This window comes from Nylanderia fulva, unplaced genomic scaffold (genome assembly GCF_048542155.1).
Source record: "Nylanderia fulva isolate GAGA-0341 unplaced genomic scaffold, ASM4854215v1 Scaffold39, whole genome shotgun sequence".
Lineage (NCBI taxonomy): Eukaryota > Metazoa > Arthropoda > Insecta > Hymenoptera > Formicidae > Nylanderia > Nylanderia fulva.
In genome coordinates, this window is record NW_028190466.1 from 1,093,594 (window position 1) to 1,116,773 (window position 23,180).

Here is a 23,180-nt window from a genome sequence, read left to right on the forward strand (position 1 = left end):
ACTTTTTATGTGTACTCGAACTGACGAGGTCACGTGACTAAACGCGCAATTTTCATTGGCGCTATTAATGCTCGATTGACCAATCAGAACAAGAATAAATATTTTTCCAGATTCGTATTCGAAAAAATTGCAGTAAATAAAATTCATCAAAGCCAATGTATATTAATTTTACATTTGTTTATCATTTTTACACTTAATTATAATTTTTATTTTTGGTAATAAATAATAAATTAATATATATAATATCCCAAGTAGCAAACTGGCGTCATTAAACGTATAAAAATGACGTCACTCGACGTCAAAATAACGTTATTTTGACGTTTAATTTGACGTTATAGTCTGCTACCTGGGATATATATTATAATATAATAATAAAATAATATATATAAATATATTACAATTATAACTATATTATAATTATTAAAATCATATATTATAGTTATAACAAAATGTGTAGTATAATTTTGCGTACAATTTTTTTCAGTTAATTTCGAAAATTAAGTTAATATATATAACTTTTTTGTTATCGCAAGAAGTAAAAATAACTTCCGCATGAATTTAAAATCTATCTATAATTTTAAAACAACCTTTGAAACTAATTTTGTTTTTTTCATTCAGCGCGCAATTATTTATGCTCATTATTCCGGTTAGTCATTTTGAATAAATGATAATTGTTATTCAAATGTCAAATGCGTGGCAAACGCACAGTGAATGCTGCTCTTTAATAAACATATATATGTATATATGATAATTAGAGATTGATTAATCGACGTGTAACAAAAAACTCATGTCAGATTATACCTTTTTTAAATTATCTGCACGCAATAAAAAGGTGCATCTCGCATGAACTTTAATTATAATTTTCGCGCACAAAAGCAAAAAGGTTTGACAAATAAGTCTACTTTTTTATTTTCACAGCACACATCACCGCATTAATTTCAAAATATTTTACTTATGCATCGAAAGCAAAAAATTCATACAAAAAATATATATATACAGAATGGACAAATATAATAAAGCGTTACGAATTTTTATCTTCAATAAAATATTATTGTTTCTACAGAGAAAAATATGTCAAATAAAAATTGTAAATAAAAATTTGAAACGCTTTATTTTGTCCACCCTGTATATATCAAAAAATGCAATACATGTTATTTAAGAGACATATTTACATATATATATGCACATTTGCATACATTTTGCGAGAAAAAGCACGAGACACGATAAAGTGTAGAAAGTGTCATAAATGTCAGTGGGATAAATTTTTTTTTTTTTTTTTTTTTTTTTTTTTTGACTGATCGCGAATATATACTTGTTGCATTCCAAGAGCGAGAGAGTCTAGTTGCATAACATCTCGTAACGGATGTCTTTCGACGTGGAAAAGGAGAAAAGGAAATCAAAGTGTAGACCTGCTTATTGTCACCCGTCCCCTCCCTCCTGTCAGCGTCAGCTGTTCGCTTTTACTCGGAGGAGGCCAGCCTCGAAGGACCCTCGAAGATTGCGACTTTGCGACTGGAAACCTCAGTTCACGTCGGTTGATCCGCGCTCCTCGACCGTCCGGGTATTATTTTAATTCAATATTAATCACTGTTAAGTGACCACATAAATAATAAAGGTGTATTTCCTTAGATACGTATCGCGAATCATATACACACGTCAGAGGAAGTGTTTTTTGTTCCCTCGAAATTATTGCGTAAAAATACTTTAAAGTGTCAATAACAATAATTCTCGATTAATAAATATTGCTTTCGGCTCCGCGTCGCAATAATAATATTAATAATAATATGGTTTATTGGCTACCGAAGAAACGTTTCGTGAGAAGGTATACTCGCTGGTTTTATTCAATTTGCATGTATTAGATGATTTTTTTTAATACGAAGTCTTTGTCCCCCGTCTTTTTAGAGTCTAGAAGAAAAAATTGCGAACGCAATCGATATATAACGATACTACTTGTTACACGTTGGTTTGGTCTCTAGGGAACTAAGGTTTTTTTCATACTAATCTATATTCTATATGTATACTTGTGCTGTCACTTTCACCTGCCTTACACCTATACACACTAATATTTCAGTAATATTCACATAGAAGTGTTGCACATAGGAAGTATGTATCTTGTGTGAGAGAAAATAATGTACAGAGAAAGATTTTTATTTTAAGAATATCATTTTAGAATTTTGCGTGTTATGTAAATGAAAGATACATTTTTTATGAGCTAAAAGAATATATTTTTTCTTGTGTGAGAGAAAATAATGTACGTAGAAAGATTTTTATTTTAAGAATATCATTTTAGAATTGCGTGTTATGTAAATGAAAGATACATTTTTATGAGCTAAAAGAATATATTTTTTCTATTTTATATTTTATTCACATTTTTGTATATTTAAGAAAATTATCCTATGGAATTTAAATTGGCAAATTTAAAATCAATTTAAAATTTATAAGCTACATTTTTGAATATACAAAAAAAAAGTATGAATAAAATACTCGATAGAAACAAATGTGTTCTTCTATATCTTATAAAGAAATTGATAAGTATTTCTTGTACATTATTTCTATATAATTTCTACATGAAAGTTAGATGGCTTATTTTTCATCAACACCAATGTTTTATATTTATATATAATAAAAATTATATCTATAATTATTCTATTCTATCAGAGAACATTGGAAGTGACTCTGTAATAAAGCATTCAAATTAAATATCTATCAGCAATATATATTATATATTTAAAAACAATTATTTTGTACACGTACAAGCACAGAATATACAGGGTGTTTCAGAAATAGGTGGCCAAACTTTAAGAGCATATTGTACTCGCTGAAAAAATGAACAAAAGTCATATAAACATGAGTCCGGAAGCGTTTTCTTTCGAAATTATAAACATTTTTTATTTATATAGTACATTGGACAACATGCCTCGTATGGATGGTCTGTATGGAATAGAAATCAGTATTTATTTATGCATTTAAGAGCAAGGTTGCATTCATCAACATGGTAGCAACAATTTCATGCAGACCTTCCATACAAGGTATGTCGTACGACGTAAATAAGTACAATATAAATAAGAAATGTTTATAACTTGGAAAGGAAGCATTTCCAGACCCATGTTTGTATGATCTTTTTTATCATTTCAGTGAGTAGAATATACTCTTAAAGTTTGGCCACCTATTTTTGAAATACCCTGTATATACAATTTTATAAAATATACAAGTGTACTGTACTTTCTTATTATATTATTTGAATTAACTCATATATCTATATTTGACAAAATAATGATAGAAATAATTTCTTACAACAAGTTTCTGGAATTAACTTTGAAAGAAAGAGGACTTGTGACGAAAAGATAGTACTGTAAGCCAATACAGTAACTACTAACAATCACGATGTCGGGTTTTCTGCTATTAGCAGCAATAGTGCCATTCGCCATCCTTGAGATTTGGTATACGGGAATGTAAGTTACGCTGTGATATAACTGTCAATATATATATCTGTATTTATCTCATCGATGTCACTTATATATGTCATAATGTAGCTTGCAAGCTTATTTAAACGAAACACAATATAAGATTCATCTTTTGTTTGCATTGGATAAAATCTATGTGGACTTTAATCTTCGATTGTCTTAAATTCTCATCTTGACACATTGTGATATATTGTATGTACAATTTATTCTTGTGAGTCACACAGTGAATCAAAACGATGAAGGCCGCAACTTTACACAAGCTAATTGTACATAGCATGATGTAATACATACAAAATTCTGAATAGGAATATGTGTTTTATTAAACTTTTTTTTTTATTCTTCTTTAAAACTTGCACAAATTCTTTATGTTACATCAATCTGCCGATTTTTTAATTTATTCCCTTATTTAAGAAATAATGACTGTGACAAAAGTGTATATTTTTTCTGACTTAAGAGCAGTAGGAGAAGGACTTTAGAACTATCGACTCATTTTGTTGGCGGCTGTTGTGTAAATGAATTGGGATAAGAGTGGGGTATGTAGAATTGCATTCCCAAATGTATACAACAGAGAAATAGAGAGAGTGACTCAACATGATTGAGTAGCATTCCATGTTGTAACATTAATTTTCTCTCTCTTTCTCTCTTTTACATACCTACTTTTGCTTTCTCTCTTTTTCTCTCTCACACTTTCTCTTATGTCAGAGATAAAGATATATTTTGAGAACGATTCTTTGTTCTTAGATTATAGATAATTGTTTGTAAGTATTTTACAATTTCTAAAGAGATTTATATAAAATGCAATTCAATACATAAAACAATCTATATAATTTAAACCAGATTTTTATACATATACAAAAGATATATGTTTTACACCTGTAGAAAAAAATTTTTTTAAATTAATAATTAGTAAATATAAAAATTGTGTAAATTACCTACACTTGATAATTAATAAATTAATAAAGTATACATATAAATATATAAGTATTAGTGCATGCTTCATAAAAAAAATTATGTAACCTACTCTATATGTTATCTACATGTATTTACATATACATTAAAGAGAGATATCATTAAATACTGTAAATATATAAAAATATAAAGCGTCATTTGATAAATAACTTTTTATGTCATAAATATGTGAAATAATATAATATCTCTTGTACATATATCTCAGGAATCAAGTGTATCTTTATACGTATCAAAATACGAATGAATAAGAATGTGAAAAATAATCTGACTACTTGATGTATACAAGGTAGAATATCTCAACAGATGATATATTTCGCATACATAAATAATTTGCTATTTAAAATTGAATTTTTATCTCATATTTTTTGTGTGTTTTATCTGCTTCTTTTAACATGTGTATGTATAAATAACGTTTATATCCCACATATGCGTTTATTTCCTCAACAACTATTGCATGCAGCTATCTTTATAATTATTAGTTTCTTGCCATTACTGTTCTCAGTTGTGAAAATTGTAGTAAAGCTATTGTTTTGTTTCTTTATTAAAATGCTAAAAAGTGTTTGAGTGTACAATGACAAAAACTCAGTAATAATTATAATTATGAGTTATTCAAGAACCATTCAAAGTTCTTTCAAAATCAATTTGAAGTAATATGTTTTCTATATGTAATTGTTATTTATTATATGACTTTCTGTAATCTTTGCTTGTATGTTATTTGTGAAAAGTACACATTTTTATCATTTTATATATTTGCTTCACTTGAAACTTATTTTTTAAAAAGCTCGTTTATTTTAAATCACTGATTATAAAAGAAATATAAACAGAAATTTTTATTAAAACAAATATATAAGTTAAAGAACTTTAGATGGTTTTGTATATTTCAAATTGTTTTTATTGTATATATTTTGTTAGTTTTGCTACTAAGCTCTTACAACTATATTGAAATTAATAAATATTAATAGTGAGATTAAAATAGAGAACTTTATTAAATTATTAGACACTTATATACATTAATGTATGTGTAAAATATATGTAAATTTTGTATTACAGATGTTTAATTTGGACTATGAAGGCATCCGCACTGATATATCTTATTATATTTGGGCTATGTCCTATAATTTTTCATTATTCCTACAACATTCAAAAAAAGATACTCTTCTTGAACTTTGGTGAGTGTATAATTAATATAAGTGTGTTATATAAAATTAGTAATATAATAACATTTGTCACTTTAAATATGTGATGCAAATCGTGTAATATCTTATATTAATATTTTTGAATTTCTTTTTCAGTGCAATGGCCACTTAAAGTAGAGTTTTCTGATCCAAGCTCAGTTGGATTGGAAGGAGCTAGGAACTTTTATTTACACACCGATCAACAAGTAAAAATAGGTGTATGGTGAGTGATTAAAGAGATCTATGTGAAATTTTTGTCTTCCGAGAAGATATTCTCTACATCGTTATATTATTAATAACGTAATGCGTACTGTTATATTAAAAACTAGTGCATTTACAGGCAGATATTACCACGGTCTTTATTAAATAATTCCATTCCTGCAACAGATGAGGCTTATGAAGCAGTTTTAAGTAATGCCACACAACCTGTATTCCTATATTTGCATGGAAACAGCGGTAATAGAGCAAGCATGCACAGGCTCGAGCTTTATAAGCTTTTCCAAGATTTGGATTATCATGTCTTATGTTTTGATTATAGAAGTGAGTATATTGGAAGCTTGGATTTATACTTTTAGAAAACATTTATGTTTATTCTAAAAATAAAAATGTGTTTAAGTCTTGCCTTTAAATGCAATTTTTAATTTTTTATCTGTCAATTTAGGCTACGGGGATAGTGACATAGTTGAACTTTCTGAAGAAGGTGTAGTTATGGATAGCAAATACGTTTTCGAGTGGGTCATGAAAAAAGTTAACGGTTCAGCTCCGGTTTTTGTTTGGGGTCACTCTTTAGGAACTGGGTAAGAGATTTTTTTTTATCAAACATTTGATTTTTCTTTACACAACAAGAGTGATTTGTGCTGTGCTTGAAATAAAGTTTTCATTTGTCATTAGAGTCTCTACGCATGTATTAGCCCTACTGGCAGCTGAAAACTTACAACCGGCTGCTTTGTTTCTGGAAGCACCATTCAACAACATACAGGATGAATTAACCGAACATCCATTTTCACAGGTATTCAAGTATTTCTTAGTTATGAGAAAGTTGAATTTTATTTCTAATACAATTTTCATTTACATATTTTTACACAGTTATTCAAACATTTACCGTGGTTCCATTGGATGATTGTGGAGCCATTTTATAAGAACAACCTACGATTTGAATCCGACAAACATATTACCAAGATCGAGTGTCCTATTATGATTCTACATGCCGAAGATGATGGCGTAATTCCAGTATTTTTGGCAGAAAAGGTATGTTTTACATCTACAACTTTTTATATTATTGCATATTATTTTATATTATATTATTAAATTGTTTTATGAGAGTAATATAATTTGATTTCATGTTTCAGCTATACAAAGCGGCAATGGATAGTCATGGAAATGACACGAATCGTGTCCAAATGGTAAAGATAGATTCATCTTTTGGACTTGGACACAAATATATCTGTAGATACAAGGAGTTACCCAGTATAATTAAGTAAGTTATCGATATATTATTATAAAATCTAGACACACACAGACTCTTTTGGTTCACGAAAATTTTTAATTCAGAATGCAATACTTTTCTTCTAGATATCATGTAACACTATATTATATTTTCAGGACATTTGTCGCTAAAGCAAACAAAAATCAGACTGAATAATTAATCTAGACTATAGAAAACTGGAATTGAAAATTGTCTCAATGTCATAATTTAGATATTTTTATTTAATTTATCTATGAATAATTATATGTTTTCGCGATCAAATTTGTTCTAGAATTATTATTAGAACTAATCTGAAGAGAACAAGCTTGAAAAAAACTAGAACAATCTATAATTTTTGCAAATGCTTTACATAGTTTGAAATCCTTTCTGTGAGTTTTTAAAATACACTTTTTAAAAACTTTATATTTAATATTTTAGTATTAATGATCAACAAAAAGATTTGCAACATCAAAAAATGATATTTAATTGTGCACATTCATTTAGTTTACTATATTCACATTATATAAATTTATATAAATTTAATTAAATAAGAAATTTTATTTATAAAATATATTAAGTTATTAAAAAAAAATATGTATGTAATTACATGTGATATATGTAATGTAAGACATTTATCTTTGGAGAATTAGTATACTGTACAATGACATTTTTATATGTCGTAAACAAATATATTCAACAATACAGGATTGTCGTCTGTTAAATAAATGGAATATATGTTGATAGCAAATACTGTGATATTGACAATGAAAGATATAATTTAATAGAGATTAATTTCACGTGATTAACTCGTGAAACAATTTATATAGAAAACATTCTCGAAATCATGATATTGAGATTAATTTCACGTGATTAACTCGTGAAACAATTTATATAGAAAACATTCTCGAAATCATGGTATTACTATGCTCTCTTGTATTGTACAATTCTTTTATTTGTAGCAGTGCATATAATTTTAAATCACATAATAAGCACATACTGTTCTGATGTTTATTATCATATTGACATTATTAAATGTTGACAATGAGTGAGAATTGTGTATTATTATATAGATATATTATTTAATATTAATATTCAACGTGAAATAATTTACCCATAATTTTCTGATACATATCACTTGCTTCTTCACAAGTATGTAAATATAAATATTTAATTTTTAATATAATAATAATATAAAAACAAACAGTAATAATATAAATTTGAATTTAGATTAGCGTTACATTTTCTTACATGATTGATTGACAAAGTTCCATTATGATAAAGAAAAAGAAGAAATATTTCTAGACAAGCAATGAATCGAAAACAGCTCTCTTTTGCGAATAAAATCTTCATCAAATCAAAATATTTTCGCAACTAATTATTATATATATACAATTGATCAGTTTATTAATATGTATAAATTTTTAAAAAACAATTAATTCTCCGTATTCTTAACATCTTATTGCAACAAATATGAAAATGATATTTATTTCATAAGTCTGTTAGGGCATTGCTTGCATTTTTTACGTATAAATAATGTTCGAAATTATTATCTCATTGTAAATACTCATTTTTTTTTAAATTTCTGAAAATTATTATCAGTGTCTAAGAAAATAAAATACTGTAATATATAGTATAATATGTTAATTGCTATAAAATTTTATGTATGTATATAATTATTTTAATATAATATTTATTATATCTATTATATATTTTAATATTTATAATATATATATGTATTAGATATTAAATATTATATATACCAGTTAGCAAACTGACGTCATTAAACGTCAAAATAACGTCATTTTGACGTTTAATGACGTCAGTTCTGCTACCTGGGATATATAATATTTATTATAATATTTAATATCTAATATTTATATTATACAATATTTAATAATTATATATTGAATTGAATAAAAAATTACGAGACGTGAGAGCGCTAATTATCATCTTGACACAACTGTCAAACCGCGAATACGTCAAAATGAGGAATTTGTCCCAGATGTCGACTGTCATTTCATAAATGCGGACGGTTGCGCGCGCAGCAATGGCGCGTGCAGCAGACGACAGCTGTGCAGGCTGGACGAGGGGGTAGAGAGGGAGGGGGGAGGGAAGCATGGCACACCGCAGTGAGTGAGACACGCGCGTCTCTTTCACTCGGTTGTCGCGCGACCGCCCGTCAGGAGGGTGGATACCGTTCGTTCTCGTCCTGGAGCCCGGACCACGACGACGAGGAAGAGGAAGAGGAATATCCTGTGGACGGGGATGTCGCAAAACGAGGGCGCACCGGCTGCGCGACTCGCGATTTCACGAGTGCAAGAGTGAATATAAGGTCTTCGAGTGAGTAAAAAAAGTCCGCTTCTTCGTCTTCGATTCCTGCCGGGAAGAAACAGACTTCCGCTTCCGGCTTTTCCCGCCGATCTAGCCGGGAATGACATCACGTTCTATATATGTGTATATATATGTGTGTGTGTGTGTGTAATTCATGTAGAGCACGTGGCACTTGCTCTCATATTTCAGATATTTTTTGCTCTCTTCTCTTTCAAGTTTCCCATTCACGAATATTTCATTGTTTTGTAATAAAAAAATTTTTTTGATCTCGTGAAATAATCCGAGGAATTTTTATCAGTACGTATACAAACATTTTACAGTTATCTGACAGGTTGAACCGATTTTCTATCCTCTTTTCTAGTTTCATAATTAAAGAGAGAGAGAGAGAGAGAGAGAGAGAGAGAGTTGTGCCTTATATTTAAAAAAAACAAGAAAAATGTGTGAAGTGCTAAAATTCTCTTTACTCATTACTTAATTTGGCTGGTTTTTAAAGAGGTAATTTTAAAAATGGTTTATAATTTGTTCACACAAATTGAAATTAATATCCTCTCTATACAGAATTTTTCCTATATTAACGATTAATGATTGCTGTTTTAATTACTATTATCTTATCGGGATTATTTGTAAAAGTCAAATCTTAAAGAAATTCTCCGATTTAAAATAAACACTCATTGTCAGCATGCAATTGTTTATTCGTGTCAAATTATCGTCTTTTGTATCTTTGTCGCAAATTCGAAATTTCGCGGATGCATCGCAGATAAATGCATATTTTTATCACAAAGAACAGAGAGAGAGAGAGAGAAAGAGAGAGGGGAGAGTACTATTTCTATTACATAATGCAATTTACATAATGCTACGAGAATAAAAAAAGATATATAAGAATATTCTTTTAGTTTGCAATATATTCTTTTTTCGTATTTATGTATTGATTTATTCGCTTTAATTTTTTCTGTTTTACAATAAAATTTTGTTTATTTACAATTTTTAAAATAAATTTTGCAAAAAAATAAGGGATCAACACAGATACATGAGAAAAAAGATATGTATTGTAAACTAAATTAAAAGAATATTTTTATACAGAGAAAAAAATATATTGTAATTGTATTGTAATTTAATTCAGAGACCTTTTTTTATCATTTTTTTTTTGCAAAATAATTAAGAGATCAACACAAACATAAAGGAAAAAAGAAATATATTGTAAATTAAATTAAAAGAATATTCTCTCAAAGAAAAAGATATATTGTAATTAATGCGGAGTGAAGTAGATATATTATAATTGTCTTATAATTTGATTTAATTCAGAGAAGAATTTTTTTACAAATTTTACAAAAAAAAACAAAACAACATCGACACAAATATACAGGAAAAAAGGGATATTTTAAATTAAGAAAAGACTATTCCTTTTTTTACGCGAAGAAAAGGGTATATTGTAATTAATGCGGAACGAATGAAGCATTATTGTAATTGTATTACAATTTTAATCCTCGAAGAGGGATTCTGTCGAGCGGCCACTTTGAATATCCGCGCCACGAAGAGAACTGCAACGCCATCGCGTTGTATGCAGGTTGCGCGATGCACTTTAGTTAGACACTTTGACCGCTAGGCGGTTGCTACCTTATACCTGGCTGCGATTTATTTAACAAAATAATTGCAAAATTGTATGAAAAGTCCCTCGACGGGTCCGAATAACCGTCGTCAAAAATTTCCGGATATTTATTGAATTTATTGGAATACTGCATATCGAAATCTCGGGCTCCGTAGTCTAGCTCGTAATGTGCACACCTTACTACGGTGTTTCCCGATAGCGCTCTTGTCCGATGCATTTCGTATATAAGGGAGAATCGCCGATACTGCTTACGGGTAGTCTGATGCTTCCCAGGGAAAACTACGAACGCATATATGCGGCCTTCTTCGCTTTATAATAACGATGTCTCTGTTCAGCATCATATCCAGTACTCACGTTCAGTTCGAAAACCACGTGCGTACAGGTTTGAAACCACAAAAAAAAAAAATCGGGTCGGTATTGCTTGTTTGTCATTTAAATGAACGACTGAGGAAGCGAAGTTTGACTATCTATTTTGCCAAAAATCTTAAAAAATTTTGCTCTTTTTCAGCAGCTCGATAACAACACGTTCTACTCAAAATTAATTCTATTTTTTTTGCAAATTTTACAGAAACTTTACAGATAGTAAGCGTACGTCATTTTGACGTCATGACGTCTATGACATCAATTTGCTATTATTTGAAAGAGATAGAAATTATTTATATATTATTATTTAAAAAATAATTTTGCATATACATATACATCAATATTTCATGAGTCAATTAGTTCCGTGTTTAATTCATTGATAAAATTTTAAAAAATGTTGCTCTTCCAGCATTTGAATAATAATAATCGTAGTCGAAAAAACATATATGTCATTTTAAGGTCATTGACATCATTAGACGTCAAAATGCCATCTAATGACATTAATTTGCTACTTGGGTTGTATTATTCGTAAGATATAAATTATTTATTATTTATTATTATTTAATAAACAATTTTGCATAAACATACGCAAAGGTTTTCATAAGTCAGTTATTTCCGCGTCTAACTCTGACGCACATTTCTTTTTTTATAAAGATATTCATCGCTGAAATGCGTAGAAGATAAGTTACTGACAGACGTAAGAGTTTTCTAGAAATCTCCGTTCATCGAAAAAAAACATTTTTTTCTCTTCCGGATTTTAACATTTGCTTGACATCGCGCGGCCACGTGGACTTCATGGGCGTATTCTAAGCAAACGTTGGACCGAGACACGAGACAGATTTTAAGTCGAGCACGCGATATCTTCGAAGGGAGAGGAGGGGGAACCAAGGGAAGGGCAACAAGGCGACTCTTGTCGGACAGGTCGGCGACGATTCTTGCATTCTATCGGGAAACCAGCGTGCGTGGCGTGTTCGGTAACGAGAAATAATAATATAAGACGTATAATAAGTAATAATAATAATAAAAATAAATAAAAATAATAATAATAAAATAAAATAATAATATGAAAAATTAATATTAAAAATAATAATATAAAAAAATTATATAAAAGAAATAATATAAAAAAATAATAATATAAAAAGTAAAATAATAATATAAGACGTTATTCGGCTGTTTATTTGGTTTCACTAGCGAAAGTCAAGAAAAATCAGTAAAAATTGTTTGTTTTTCCTCGTTATCAGAAGACACCGAAAGGATCAGTTATATGGAACGAGAAGAAGACATGATGAATGGAAACGAAGGTGATTTGAGGAGCGAGGAACGTGGAACACCTGAAGGCTCCTTCGAGACTTACCCGAACGGACCGGAAATGGAGATGGAGCAGTCGGAGACCGGAAGAAAGACGAGTATCTTCAAGTATTATTCCTACAAGAAGACAGGTGAGTGTGTTTTCTAAGTGCGGATGACGGATAAACGGAGTTTGTGCACTGAAAAGAAATTATTTAATTAATAAATATTTATTTCAATAAATCCTAATAAATTATTTATATGAAACAGATAAATATTTATCACATCAAATCAATATTCTTAGTTTTAAATAAATGATTTAGTTGGCAGTATTGATATAAATATTTATTCGAATTCAATATATTTTTTCCCAGTATGCGATAAACGACTTACAAATGCAAGCCGTGGAAGAGTTTGACGTTTGACGTTTGACTGACAGTTCACGAAATCTCGCGATAATCGCAAAAAAAAAAAAATTTAAGAAGTCGTTGACTCGTCAGACTTTGAAGATTGAATTCACGTGGAATCAGCGATATTATTATATAATAAGTATCAATAATTATCGATCAATACGTAATCATTTTTGACTGACTTGAACCAACTTGAAATGCAGACTTGTTGATGCGATAATGAATACATCGGAATTCAAAGTCGAGTCTACGATGCATGGTATTCTGGACTTTAGACGTGGCCGGTTCACGATGACAATCAAATGATAAGAATGACTATGTAACTTCTCTAAACCTGAATGCATAGTAATTTGACTCGTCCTTCTTGTAATTTTTTTTAATTGTTTGTTTTTATAATTTTTTTTATTCGACCACTGAAAAAATTATTAAATTAATGAATATTTATTTTAATACTGACTAATAAATCATTTATTTAACAAAAAAACAAATAAATATAAATACAGAAACAAATAAATGTTGATATGTTTCGAGAAAGATTTTCTTATATCAAATAAATATTTTTCACATCAAATCAATATTATTAATTTCAAATAAATTTAATTTGCTACTTGTGTTTTTATAAATGATTTATTAGAGGCAGTATTAAAATAAATGTATAAATTAATAAATGTATAAGTCGAATGAAAGAAACACACTTTGTTCGTTTAATTAAAGATTGTTGTCAGTAGAATCGAATGTGACGTTCGACGTTCTTTTATCGCGCAAACGTCAAAGAAAAATCTATAAACTCTAACAAAACGCAGTGAAAATCACTACTTGTTTTCGAAAGGAGACGGGATATTTTGATCGAAGCTATTATTAAATGCAATTTTCTCGTGTTTTTCTTCAATTGCGATTCGTGAGAAAAAACTTGCGCGCGCAAAAAGTGCAGATTAGAGAGAAAGCCTTGAGCTCCTCTGAAGAGACTTCTCACGTATTCGTTAACACGAAAGTATGTATACAAGTGCCAATATTTTCACGGTCACCTAATAATTCTGCCAGAAACAACGACACGTGGCATCGCATATATAATGTTTAAATATTCCTTCCGACAAATCATATACCTAAGAATTATTAATATTGAAATTTCTTTCGCACGTGCTACATTTTTATTAATTTCGACAATTTGGAGTAACACACGTGTAACATATGAATTTTTAAATTCTAGATATTATAAATATTTAACAAACATTATTAATGCAAAATGAATTAATAAATGTACATAACAGAAAAAAAGATTTTGTAAAATTTATTATAAGGGAGAATATATAAATATTGTATAGAGTTTTATAAAATATTAATTATATAGAAAATTAATTCCATAAATGTGGATCACGGAGAAAAAAATATATTTCTGAGAATTTATATAAAAGAAAATATAAATACACATATATGGAATTTGGTAAAATTAATTGAGAATTTTTTTTAGATTGCAGTATCACGTCACATCTCGTCACAAAGCTATACATACGCATATATTTTATCATTGTGACGAGCGATGCAGAAAATTCTGAGAGGCGGTATTAATTGATTACGTATACATTGTCGAAGGCGTGTGCGATTAAACCGGTTTATTTAAGATACCGCAATAAGCACGATATTTTTTTTAGTAGAAATGATAAGCTTAAACAGGTCAGATATACGAAGACTCGTTTTATCGAATTTTCAAATTGTAACGCATACATAGTTTCTTCCAGTTATTTTTTACTTCTAAATGTCTACAGAAATGTTGTCTAAAGAATAATAATACAACAACAATAATCCATCGAAAGAGAAAAATTTAATAAAATTTGATAATTATACAATATAATAAATTTAATTTAATTCGAAATGATGGAAACAAAAATAATAAACTCAGAAATAAATATTTTTATCGGCTCTCAATATAAATAATATAAGTATGCTGTCTTCTAAGCTGGGCAATAGAGCCAAGGAAACGAAACGAAAAATTAATTAAACGGAACTGTATCTCAATTTGAGATCCCAAAGTTCCACATATAAATTAATTTCGAAACTTACATATGGAGAAATAAGCGAGAAAAATATAGGTCCGAAAAGTCGCTGAAGCGGGAATCGAACCCGCGTCTTTCACTTTCCGGGCGACTGCTCTTACCAACTAAGCTATTCAGACCCTTTCGATCCTATATTTTTCATTTGCCTTTTTAGTAGATGTTAGTAAATACCGCCGTGATTAGCCCAAGGCGTGAATAAACTCAGAAATAAATATTTTTATCGGCTCTCAATATAAATAAATTGGTAAGAGCAGTCGCCCGGAAAGTGAAAGACGCGGGTTCGATTCCCGCTTCAGCGACTTTTCGGACCTATATTTTTCTCGCTTATTTCTCCATATGTAAGTTTCGAAATTAATTTATATGTGGAACTTTGGGATCTCAAATTGAGATACAGTTCCGTTTAATTAATTTTTCGTTTCGTTTCCTTGGCTCTATTGCCCAGCTTAGAAGACAGCATACTTATATTATTTATATTGAGAGCCGATAAAAATATTTATTTCTGAGTTTATTCACGCCTTGGGCTAATCACGGCGGTATTTACTAACATCTACTAAAAAGGCAAATGAAAAATATAGGATCGAAAGGGTCTGAATAGCTTAGTTGGTAAGAGCAGTCGCCCGGAAAGTGAAAGACGCGGGTTCGATTCCCGCTTCAGCGACTTTTCGGACCTATATTTTTCTCGCTTATTTCTCCATATGTAAGTTTCGAAATTAATTTGTATGTGGAACTTTGGGATCTCAAATTGAGATACAGTTCCGTTTAATTAATTTTTCGTTTCGTTTCCTTGGCTCTATTGCCCAGCTTAGAAGACAGCATACTTATATTAAAAATAATAAAGTTCCATAGATTTTCCAATTCTTTGTAGATTAACTTTTTCAGAAATTTAAAATTCTTTGAGATTTTTTCTGGATAGCTCTTAAAGCTACACAGGAATCAGATAACTTCTCAATTATAATAATTTTAAAAATTTTTATTAAGCTTGATATCTGTACTCTCTTTCATATATATAAATTTTGAAAAATATATTTTGAAATATATTTATATATATTTTTTAAAATAAATATATAAATATATTGCATATTGCGATGACGCATGTCAGTCATTTTTTATTGTAGCCAATATTTATAATATTTATATTTTATATTTTTCTCACATATAAATTCAAAAATATATACATGCATTTTTCGAGAAAATATAAAAATATTTTGCACATTGCAATGACGCATGTAGAGCGGTGCAAGTTCCCTCGTCGATTAATCGCGCGGGCGCGCGCAGTTTCGGTACGAAAAATGACGTCACGATTCTCGCCATGTGACCGATTTCATTCAAGACGGGCCGCGCTTACGTTACGCACGCGATACAGCTTCGCGTATCGTTATAGCTTAACGTGATGACGCGGGAGACAAATATACATAAGGGTGAGTTAGAAGGGTGAAAATAATTGCTTATCGATCCACGAAACAGTTATGCAAGCTAACAGTAAGAGACGAGAAGAACAATATAAGAAGAATATTTTCATTTATTTTTCAATCATATATATAGTTATTAATATTCATTTTAATAATCTTTAAAGATATATAAATTAGATAAACAATATATTTTTTAATATATAATATTATTTTAATATAATTCTTTTTTAAAGTCTTAATTAATAAAAAAATAATATCATATCATATCGTATCATATTACATTATATATCATAAAATATTACAATATAACAATATAAAATCGAGAAGAACAATATAAGAAAAATATTTTAATTTATTTTTCATATAGTTATTAATATTCATTTTAATAATCTTTAAAGATATAAATTAGATATAAACAATATATGTTTTAATATATAATATTATTTTAATATAATATAATTTTTAAAAATCTTTTAAATCTTTTTTAAAGTCTTAATTAATAAAAAAATAATATCATATTACATTATATATCATAAAATATTATATATGATATTATATCATATATCATAATATAATTATATATCATATATAATAATATAAAATCGATATAAATTAGAAACGCAATGAATTTTCACGAATCTAATTATTAAAAAAAAAGAATGCATCTATTATTGTAAGCTAATAAATAGAATGCATAAATACAAGGTTCTCACTTTATGATCCACATAAATTTTTTGTAACCAGTTTTATGTAACCAGGATGATAACTCGCGCGTTTCTTTCAAGTTTCTAATAGCTTATAAATTATCATGTATAATAGACGGATTTTTTTGTTTCTTTTTCTTCGTATTTATTTTTTTAGACTATCATCAGTCGTTTTATTTGAGCATTTTTATTTAAAAGAATTTTTTCTCTTTTTCAGACACGAGTCCGGGTATAACAAGAAAATTAGGACCCCTTGTTGGCGTAATTGATGTCGGCACACGGACAGTTCGTTTTGTGGTGAGATATAAAATATATCTGTCCGATATAACGCGCGTTATCACAGAATTTCAATATTATAATTTTCCATACTTCTACATATTTGTATACTTACTCAAGTTTAAAATGTAAACGAGAACTTGAGAACGAAAAACATTGTGGCTTTCATCGTAGTAAATAATTATATATAGAGTTAATCTAATCGGTTGATTAGAGTTAATCGACCGATTAGATTAACTCGCGTTGGTGAAACCGGGCCTATGTACTTCTAATCTAATGAATTATAGTTTAATATTGTGTTTTCAATAAAATTTTTCTTATTAATTATATTGTTCCTAGTATTTATGAGTAAAATTTATTTTTGAATGTTTTTTATATAGACAGTTTTTATTAAATATTATTCTTGAAAATTATAGAATTCGAAATTATAAAGTTATTTATAATTTCTAATTAAAATTATAGAATAGGATACATAGGAAAATTTTATTGATTTTAAATTTAAATTAAAAAAAAATAGAACTAATTTTATGTATATTTACTATACATTTTCTTAATAGACATTTTCTAGAATACTATATAAAGAAATCACATTTTTTAAATATTGACAATTAGATCTCAGTCAATTAATTTTAATAATTATTATTTTAAAATAAGAATTCTATTCGTAGGTATTTAACGCGAAGCACGTCGTGGAGGTGACATCTCATCAAGTAGATATCGAACAAATCAGTCCACAGGAGGGATGGGTGGAGCTGGATTCCAAATCGATCATTCTAGCGGTGAAAACCTGCATCAGCGGCGTAAAACTCAAATTAAACCAATTGGGGATGAAGATCGAGGAAATTGTCACAGTGGGTATCACCAATCAGAGAGAAACCACAGTAACATGGGACGCAATCACCGGCGAACCCCTTTATAACGCTATTGGTGAGTACACAGTCTTCTTTTCATAATAATAATTTAAATCTAATTTTTGCCCTGAAAAAGGAAGATCTGAAAAATCATATAAATCGATTTCAAAAAAGTCTAGATTAATTTATTTATCTGAAAAAATCAGCTGAAATCAGCTTCCTGAAAAGAGACCGTTTGCTTTCAGTGTGGTCCGACATCAGAACCGACGCGATGGTGGACCAGATCATAGCAAAGTTCCCGGATCAGAGCAAGAATCATCTGAAACCTCTGTGCGGTCTACCTGTCAGTCCGTACTTCTCCGCTTTGAAGATTCGTTGGCTGAAGGATAATCTGCCGGTTGTCAGGAAGGCAATTCGCGAGAGGCGCTGCAAAGTGGGAACCGTAGATACCTGGGTCATTTGGGTGCGTGACAAAGGAATATTACGCGCGAATCGAGCCTGTAATTGGATTATCGAATTAATTATAACATCCGTTACATTTGACATTAAGGCTCAAAACACATTATTGCTAAAACCATCTGAAGTGATGTTTCATCGAAATATTTTTTCTTAAATTTTTTTTATTTAAACATGGCTTCTAAGAATTTTTAGTGTTTTAATATGGTGAGGAGCCAAGAGCTTTAAAGTGAAATTCTTGTTAATATCAGATGACAATTGAATTATATGTTGCATATTAAAAGAGTCTACCTCGTCATTTCACATTCTGGATAAATAATGATTTTGAGAGGCAAATTCTTTCGATTCTCGTTTTCCTCGAAGAAAATAGAAATTAATGTTAGAACGTCGTTGTAGAATTTGACTGGGGGCAAAGACGGTGGACTTTACATCACCGATGTGACGAACGCGTCGAGGACGATGTTGATGAATATAGAGACGCTGTCTTGGGATCCCACGTTGTGCAGATATTTCGACATTCCTATGCAAATGTTGCCGGAGATCAGGAGTAGCTCCGAGATATACGGCAAAATCTCGTTCCCCGATCTGTCTGGCATCCCCATATCTGGTGTAAGTAAAATAAGAAATGATATCGAGGTAGAGATAACGCGCATTCTTTTATTACATCTGCTTCTGTCATCAGATTTTAGGGAACCAACAGTCAGCTTTGGTAGGGCAAAATTGCCTGAAGAAAGGACAAGCGAAAAACACGTACAGAAGCGGTTGCTTCTTACTCTGTAACACAGGACATACCGTATGTATTACATAATATTGAAATATTCATGGAAAATATTTTATTTGACCAGCAACACGCTTCTCTAACTCTATTAAAATGCCTATCGGTCGTATTATTATCCTTTTAATTTTTTTCCAGAGAGTATACTCTTCTCATGGACTGGTTACGACCGTCGCATATCAGCTGGGTCCGAAAAGCCCACCTGTCTATGCGCTGGAAGGCTCTGTCGCGGTTGCAGGTGCGGCTATTAAATGGCTGCGGGACAACATGAAGCTCATAAAAGACGTCCATGAAAGCGAACACTTGGCGCAAAGCGTATTTAGCACGGGAGACGTATATTTTGTGCCCGCCTTTACCGGATTGTATGCACCTTACTGGCGAAAGGATGCGAGAGGGTGGGCAAACATTATTCAAATTCTTCCCTTTTCTTTCTTATTCCCTTCAGATTTAAAAACTGAAATATTATATATATTTTTTAAATATATTTAATAGTTAATTTAATGGATGCATTTAAAATATCTTGTTTATTTGAAGGATTTTAATCCTGGATGAATTAGTAAAAAAAGAAAAAATATATATATATATAATATATTTATTAGTAATGTATACATGTGTACATTTTATTAATTCATTATATGATATAAATATAAATGATATAAAATATTACATATATTTAAAAAATAATACATAAATATAGAATAAAATATAAAATATGTAAATTATGAAATATATATGGGTTTGAGAAAAATGTTTTTTCTTTCCAGGATAATTTGCGGGCTTACCGCGTTTACCACGAAGCAACACATAATCAGAGCGTCCCTTGAAGCGGTCTGTTTTCAAACCAGAGATATCCTCGAGGCGATGCACAAGGATTGCGGATTTCCATTAACAAAATTAAATACGGATGGCAAGATGTCGACCAATAATCTTCTTATGCAACTGCAGGCCGATTTGTGTGGTACACCAGTATGTAAGTGTATTAATTGTAAATTATGTAATAATACTTAATTTTTATTTTTATTTCTATTTTATTTTTTCTGAATATTATTAATTGTACTTATATCTTGATATGTGTCCAGTTAGGTCGACTTTGCCTGATATGACGGCTCTAGGCGTAGCGATGGCCGCAGGACACGCTGAAGGGATAGATGTTTGGGACCTGGAAGGCGAGGAAGTGGAAACAGTGCCGACTGATACTTTTTTGCCCACCACCACGCCGGAAGGTAGATGAGTTTTCGAGCTAAAGAATTTAAATTCTTCACAACTTATTTTTCTATAAATATATAATTATATCTTCTTTATAATATATATTTTATAATTTCTATAGAAAATAAAAATGCGATAGTTACAATTTTCTTTTCTTTCATAGAGAGGGACGCGAGATACAAAAAATGGAAAATGGCGGTAGAAAGAAGCTTAGGTTGGGCGACAGTGAAGAAGTCTGATCAAATGACAGGTAAGTGTAAAACCGTTGTACAAAAAGATCCGAAATAATATAATTAAAGCTACTGTGTCAATTAATTAAGATACAATAATGATTATTTGTATAGATTAACTTTGCAGAGATTAATTCTAATTTTTTATAAGAAAATAATATGCTTCAAATTTTTAAACATATTAAATTGAAAAGTTGTTTATAATTTTTGATAATATTCGATAATAACAAATATATAAATCGTTCTTATATTGTTTCACATAAATTGTACAATTATACATGCAATATATTTATTTATTTATTTATTTAATGTTTCAGATGAAAGATACTGCATACTAGCATCCATTCCTGCGACCTGTTTTATTATGACAAGTTTCATTCTGTTGCAATTAAGTCATTATATAGTGAACCGGTGACAGCAAATTAACACTGTCGAAGCACAAAGTTACTCTAGTTGTCAGATAGTCCTGATTCCAGAAGAAAATATAGCAAAGTGACATTTCAAACTTGCTCAACTGATGCACGTAAGTAATGCGTATGTCGATGAGTAATGTATTACGAAATAATTAGAGAGATAAAAATTACTGTGGATTAGAGATGCATTCTATAGATTTCAGTGCGCCTTATCAACGCACTATATTCGATAAAATCAAAATAAAATATATCTTGGTCTCTGGTTTCCCAAGCTTGCAAGTTCAATAGTGCAGTTACTGCAGTAAATAAAAATCGTCATAATGTACACTTAAATGCAGTTGAATGCACTGGTGTACATTAAAAGTTATTGCACACAAATTTACGATGTCATAAATAATTAATAGTAAGAACTAATATTATTGGTTCAATATGAGTAATGATAATAATAAGTCGTACACACACAACTATAATTATTTTGCTCTTTTCATTATTTATTCTATTGTAAATTTGTGTACAGTAACATATGCATTAATGCACACTACAGTGCATCCAATCGAATTCACTATTATATCTCTCTCGACACAATTTAATTTTACATTATTTGTAATAATAATATTGCAGAGTGATATCTGTAGAATATTATAAGTTTACTTTATCATGTACGATCCCTCCTATTCTTTTTTATTATTTATTGTGTAAAAAAATCTATTTGTATAAAATTTTATATTATGTATATTAATATAGGTATCTCCTGTTTCACTCGTGATTTTTTGTGATGCGAATTTTACATCTTTTATTGTTAAATTGTTAACGTCATGAATGCATTTATATATTTTTTTAAAGTCCGAATGGATTCTTGAACATAGTGTTTGAGTTATTCAATACTTTGAATGCATTCTTGATAAGTGTAAAATTTGCTCACTGTAGCGAAGTTTTAAGTTCAATATGTACTTGATGTAGACTAAACATAATTTTAAGTAATTTCAAGAAAATAAAGTTGTTTTATCTAAAATAAAAAAAGCGATATGTTAACTTTGATAATTTAAGTTAAGATAGGAAGAGAAGCGATTGTTTTCCCGCTAGATAATTATTTAGATTTTATCCAAATAATGAAAACACTGATAATGATAGAAAGCAAGCTTTTATTATTAGTATTAAAGATACAGATCTACAATCTTGATTGACATGAAACACATGTGAAGTGTTTTTTTGTTAAAAAGAAATTAAAAATCTAAAGTAGTGTCTAAAACTCTGTCTTTCGTAAAATAATTTACTTTTGTTATGCTGACGAATATTTTTCGTTAATCGCTCAAAATAATTTTTCATTATACCGACAAATATTTTTCTGTCAAAATTTCATAAATTTCGAGTCGAGAAAAAAATAGAATAAATGTTCTTCTATAGAAGACAAAATTTGTCATTTAAATCACGCAAAATATAATTTATAAATTTTTAAATATAAATTATCTTCTAATTAATTTTTGTTATGCCGACAAATATTTTCGCTGAAATATCTATATTTATTCCTCGAGATATATAAATTTCGAGTCTGAAAAAATTCCAAGCAAGAGCAATATATATATTTTTTCTCGACAAATATAAATTGTAAATCTTAAAAAATTTCACGCAAGAATAATTTTAAACGAATGAAGTATCTACAACATTTTTCCCACGAATATAAATGTCAAGATATAAATTATAAATCTCAAGAATATTCCGTACGAGAGAATAAAATTTTA

General features: G+C 29.4%; 2 protein-coding genes across 15 annotated transcripts; both read left to right on the top strand.

Annotated features, from left to right (window-relative positions):
* The first annotated feature begins 1,311 nt into the window (after nucleotides 1-1,311).
* Nucleotides 1,312-8,125, top strand: LOC114945454 (lysophosphatidylserine lipase ABHD12). Of its 13 annotated transcripts, XM_029321689.2 has the most exons (12): nucleotides 1,312-1,561; nucleotides 1,630-1,822; nucleotides 1,903-1,985; nucleotides 3,301-3,452; nucleotides 5,484-5,602; nucleotides 5,726-5,831; nucleotides 5,949-6,148; nucleotides 6,270-6,405; nucleotides 6,500-6,617; nucleotides 6,695-6,856; nucleotides 6,958-7,085; nucleotides 7,211-8,125. In XM_029321689.2, exons 4-12 carry the CDS (start codon nucleotides 3,385-3,387, stop codon nucleotides 7,248-7,250), a joined length of 1,077 nt encoding a protein of 358 aa, XP_029177522.1. In that variant the 5' UTR covers nucleotides 1,312-1,561; nucleotides 1,630-1,822; nucleotides 1,903-1,985; nucleotides 3,301-3,384; the 3' UTR covers nucleotides 7,251-8,125. The 13 variants fall into 13 exon arrangements, with proteins under 13 accessions (XP_029177522.1, XP_029177519.1, XP_029177527.1 ...); XM_029321686.2 differs by having other exon boundaries at nucleotides 1,312-1,822; XM_029321694.2 differs by lacking the exons at nucleotides 1,903-1,985; nucleotides 3,301-3,452 and adding exons at nucleotides 3,919-3,997; nucleotides 4,639-4,719 and having other exon boundaries at nucleotides 1,312-1,822.
* A 1,040-nt stretch (nucleotides 8,126-9,165) lies between these two features.
* On the top strand, nucleotides 9,166-22,461 carry LOC114945424 (Glycerol kinase 2). 2 transcript variants are annotated; one of them, XM_029321643.2, is made up of 12 exons: nucleotides 9,166-9,413; nucleotides 12,615-12,812; nucleotides 17,452-17,531; nucleotides 18,179-18,437; nucleotides 18,607-18,824; nucleotides 19,214-19,426; nucleotides 19,500-19,610; nucleotides 19,731-19,987; nucleotides 20,357-20,562; nucleotides 20,672-20,815; nucleotides 20,962-21,048; nucleotides 21,346-22,461. In XM_029321643.2, exons 2-12 carry the CDS (start codon nucleotides 12,638-12,640, stop codon nucleotides 21,441-21,443), a joined length of 1,848 nt encoding a protein of 615 aa, XP_029177476.2. In that variant the 5' UTR covers nucleotides 9,166-9,413; nucleotides 12,615-12,637; the 3' UTR covers nucleotides 21,444-22,461. The 2 variants fall into 2 exon arrangements, with proteins under 2 accessions (XP_029177476.2, XP_029177477.2); XM_029321644.2 differs by lacking the exon at nucleotides 9,166-9,413 and adding an exon at nucleotides 11,987-12,347.
* Nucleotides 22,462-23,180: the final 719 nt, after the last annotated feature.